The 4,849-nt window shown below is 39.8% G+C and overlaps 1 protein-coding gene across 1 annotated transcript; it reads right to left on the minus strand.

Annotated features, from left to right (window-relative positions):
* Positions 1-1,258: 1,258 nt before the first annotated feature.
* On the minus strand, positions 1,259-4,527 carry LOC141298368 (sclerostin-like). Its single transcript, XM_073828886.1, has 2 exons — positions 4,220-4,527; positions 1,259-2,124 (listed from the first exon to the last, which is right to left on the minus strand). The coding sequence occupies exons 1-2, from the start codon at positions 4,458-4,460 to the stop codon at positions 1,730-1,732; spliced, it is 636 nt and encodes a 211-aa protein (XP_073684987.1). The 5' UTR covers positions 4,461-4,527; the 3' UTR covers positions 1,259-1,729.
* Positions 4,528-4,849: the final 322 nt, after the last annotated feature.

Consider the following 4,849-nt stretch of genomic DNA (forward strand, 5'->3'; position numbering starts at 1 on the left):
GTCCGGCAATACACATTTCCTTGTCAATCTATGGCTCAGACTCTGCAAGCTTAAACAAACAAACAGATGAATGGAGGCCTGTGGGTTGAGTTCACTTTACCGGATAAAAAGGGCTGTTTCTGTTGTGACTGTACTGTTCCTGTCTGACGAGGAGATTCTTTCCTTTTCTCGCCTTTTGTAAAGGTGTCTTAGACATTCCAAAGTGCTACAAAGCCTCTACTTCCTAATTGTGGAATATTGTTTACAGAGAGCTCATTGAGGGACGGATTTAGCGTGCGGGCACGGCCCGAGAGGAGAAAGGATCTGTCAAAGCAGTCTGACAAGAATGATAACAAACACACTTCTTTTCACATATATACGTTGCTTAACTTTATTCATGTACTCTTTTTCGTTATGAAATTCACTATAATTACATATAGTACAATAATGGCTATTATTTTCTACAAAAGGATTGTATAAATAATTTAAATGATGAAATTGAAAAAAATAAATACGCAGTTCATTCTTTGTAACAGTCTTTTGGTCAGACACAGAATGTGAGACCACACAGGTACAATATGTACAGGTTGCTATTCATGTCAAGTCTGCTTACATTTAAAAAAAATCCATTCCAGTTGCTATTTCAAATACACAATTGAAAAATAAGCATTTGAAAAAAAAAAAAGGCGGGGAGCTGAACATGTTGAACAATTCTCTTATCTCTTATCCTGTGTAGAATCAACATCCAGCCCACAATTTCAACGTTTGGTTCATTTATTTGTCTCACTTTTCCGGTCACGAGACGGGAAGGATGACATCTTTGCTGAAGACTTCAGTAATGGGTGTAAGTAACCTGCTAGCGATTGCAGATAGCTGAATATCTCCAAATGGTTTCCATTGAAGGAGGGTGCAGAAAGGTTCTTTGCCCGCGAGGTATTGCTGCAGATTCTTGCACACATGTGGGCCTCTTTTTCGCGTGTGCTAACAAACAGGAACTGACCATATCTAGAGGAAATGGCTTTTTATGACTCAAATCCTAAACACAGGAATGGAACTATTTGGTAATTAGGACAAGTCACAGGAATATCGTTTGCGGTTCTTGACCTCCGGGGACTTGGACCGCGGAGGGCTGACACAACTTTTCGAACTCTCCGTAACTGCCAGTTCCGATCAGTTTCTCGTGGAAATGTGAAGTTGCAGAAACTCACATGGTGACTGGCTCGGCTCCCCGGCCCTTCAAGAGCACTCGTGGGCTGGTAAAATAGACCAAGGTTAAGAATTCTGGGCCTCAGAGATCTGTCAACAGCGGCGTGTCTTTTGGGCCCGACACGGCTGGACGCTCAAGTCATACGCTGCTCCAAATCTGGTACACAAACATTCAAATGAGCGCAGTGTAGTTAGCTTACCCTTTCAATGAACTTCAAACTTGAAATGAACTGCTTGAGCAAGAATATCATGAACTATCACATTCCCTGAACTAATCTCACATAACAGCATACGTCTTTTACTCAAGCGTCCATTAGTCCGCTGGCATTCTGTGATCAAACTGGGACTATTTCGGCTCAAGAGCACAGTGAGACATCTGAAATACATTGGAAACTTGTTGGCACGCCAACAAGTTTGTTAAAAGCTAACGCGTTTGTTCCTTCCCTTGTACTTGAGGATTGCAGTTTCTGAAAAATATGTGTGCATATGTATACAAGTGTATTTGTATGTGTGCAAGAGAGAGTTTCTGTATCAGTTTTTCCCCTCAGTACGAATTGCTGTTGACTGACGGCACTTTGCTGCGGTGCTTCTTATTGCGTCGTGGCTTCTTGGAGGACGACTCTTTGACGTCCGATTGGTTGTGATGGCGAGTGTAGCGTTTGCACTTGCAAGACGTGACTACTCGGATTTTGTACGTCCGATTTGGTCCGTTAGGACACTGGAGCTGTATCCGCTGGGTGCGGGAGTGAGCGGGAATGCAGCGGTAATCGGATGAGCTGCTTCTCCACCACTTTCCCCTCAGAATTGAGTTTGGCATCAGGTGAGCGGGAAGGCATTGACCAGAACACACCAGTTCCTTCACAGGTTTGACACTGCGGCAAGATCCATCCGTAACGTAGCGGGTCGAACGCAGCTCCCGGCAGCTTAGTTCAGAGGCTCCTGGAAAAAAAGAGGAGAACCAGAAGAGATTAGTTAAATGTTTACAAAATGGATGCATCTTAAATAAAACACAGCTACCAGAACTGGTGTTTATTATAGCCTGTATGACATACTGGGTTTTGGATTATTCACAGCTACAATATACAAAACAGATTTTATGTTTCATGTTTTGTTATATACACAGGCATTAAGTAAATTTCCTGAAGTTGACTTTGTTGTGTGTTTTGTCGAGTTTCCCAGAGGAATGTGTTGTGTGTCCAGCCAGCAAGGAAATGCATGATAACATCTTTAAATATTGATGCAATATGTTTTTTATTAACCTGGTTTGGATTTGACTATCAAGCTGTAGATATGCTCTTGACTGAGGGTGGAATTGATGAGAATCTCAGTCAATTGGAAACCCACCGACCAGAGTGTTCTGTACAGAAACGACTGCTTGTGAATCGGATCAAAAGACTGCAGTAAGATTTGAATTTAACCTAAGCTCGCTTAAACTCTTCTGACAATGTTTTCATTCAATTTTCGCATTTAATGTGTCGTTAAAGAGATGAAACTGAGAGTGGAAAGATCTGTTTCCTTCTTCAGCTCCCCTCATAGAGAAGAACAAAGGATTTATGTGTGTGATGAGTTCAGGTTCTGCCTCCCCTGATTCTCTGAAAACCTGATCTGATGTTTTATGAGGAGCGGGACGAGAGCCAGAGGAAGAAGTACATATCTCAACATGACCCCACACTGACCACCAGAGAAACTACACCACACGTCACCCCGTCAAGAGCAGCACATGAGAGTGTGATATCTTTCTCCACCCCCTAACGAGCCAGTATAACGTACAAGCTTGGCTTGATAACTGTTTCCTTATGGTCAAACACAACATGATATTAGATATTTGAAATTATCTTGGATCTTTGGTTGACTTTGCGAATTGCTCAATCTTTAATTAGCTTTAATATCTATTGTTATTATCATCGCTTGTTATTATTTTTGGAAGTAATCTGTGTATTTATTTAGCAATAAATTTAGACATTCCAATTTCTCGCTCAACACATTTCCACACTTTGCTTTTTTGCCAAAATTGCTTTGTGTTCTGGAAACAACCTCTACGAGACTTTTTTCTTAATTCTGACATATACAATCACACAGTGTATATTGTTAGACTCAGTGTAGGTTCACAGTAGTTTTACTTTCCACAGGTGGGAGTCATTCTCTATCATGGCAATACCCTGAAGAAATGACCCCTTAGAATAACTTCTCACATTTTCAACTACCCCGAAACCATACTGTTGCAATTAGATAGTTATGGAAAGGCAGACCTTGTCTAATTATATAAAATAGGGGATATAGCAACAAAAAAGGGTTATTGAAGTTATCACCTGTGCTGGTAAAACGGGGAACGGCATGCATTCTTTCTAAACTTAGAGCTTTCATTTAAAAGCGGACATATCTATTTAAAGCCTACAAATATACGTTGCAATATAAAATACAGGGTGAATTTTTAAAGTCCTTGGTTGGAGAAATTATCTGTTCAATGCTATTTACAACTTTTTAGAGCAGATAGTTGCCGTTTAGTTACCACATGAACTTTTTAGTTGCTAAAGTCCAATCCATTTTAGATAACAAATGTAGGCCTATCTTGAGGAAACTGTCTAGTTATATTTGACACTAAATCCTTTTAATTTTCACCATTTAAAATTAGTATTCAAATTTTGTTAACTTGCAAACATGCAAAAACTTGCTAAAAGATGCATATTTTTATTTAAGGTGTTCAAATATATTTTGTATATTTTACTGTTTTCATTTTACTTAAAACGATCTGTAGTCTACTTATTTACAGTACGTACAGTACGTACAGTATCTAAATAACTTAATTCAAAAAGTAACTAATGCAGGAGGTTTAATAACGTTAAATAAAAAATAAATAGGCTAAAAATTGCATTAGTACAGATTGGCGTGATACGGCCCAATTTTAAGGAAAAATAGCCCACACGTAAACCTAAAAGAAAAAAAAAAATCAAATCCACGTTCTATTCTATTTTAAGTACCACATGTTTGTGTTAATTTGATGCTATTAATTGAAGATCTTTTTCTTTTTACTTACCATAAGTACGTGAGTTGGCGGATGACCTCCTTCCTCCGTTCTTCGCTCGGTTCATTGTGTTGTTATCAGAAAGTTGTATCTGCTCCTCGGGTCTATTCGTGTCCTCCGTGTATTCTGGAATAATTTCTGTAGCATCATTTTTTAAAGCTCTCCATCCGTGCGCAGCTGTGAAACATCCCTGTAGCAGCAGCAGCAGCAACAGCCGCGCGCCGCAGTGCACGAGCGCCAGAGACACCTGCATACTGACAGAGAGAACGAGACGTTCAGCGGGCAAAAACTCCGACCGGTTTTCTTCTCTTCGTGAGAGGCTTGCCTTTATAGAGTACCACAGGTTTCGCAAAAACCCAGACAATTTAGCGCTTACACGAAGTGGGAGGGATTTAGCCAGAGCCGCTCATTCAGAAACTGATAGGGAGTAACGGGCACGCGCAGAAATGTAAGGTCAAACCTGGAGAGAGAAAAGTCATCTATTTTTCTCCAGAAATGAGACAGCTTGTCTGTACTGCTGTGTTTTAAACTGTGTCGTTTTCTATTGTCTTATATTTACTTAGAAACATTGGACACGACTTATTTAGTCAATAAAAGCCTATTTTTTTAGAAACAGTGTTTAAATTATACAATGACTTGATG

This window comes from Garra rufa, chromosome 22, assembly GCF_049309525.1.
Source record: "Garra rufa chromosome 22, GarRuf1.0, whole genome shotgun sequence".
NCBI classification, from domain to species: Eukaryota; Metazoa; Chordata; class Actinopteri; order Cypriniformes; family Cyprinidae; genus Garra; species Garra rufa.

Bases quoted from the DNA above. Each gene is read 5' to 3' on its own strand.
- LOC141298368 (XM_073828886.1), bottom strand. From the start codon at position 4,460: ATGCAGGTGTCTCTGGCGCTCGTGCACTGCGGCGCGCGGCTGTTGCTG. The intron at 2,125-4,219 runs GTAAGTAAAAAG...CTTTTTTTCCAG, and splicing joins CGCCAACTCACGTACTTATG to GAGCCTCTGAACTAAGCTGC.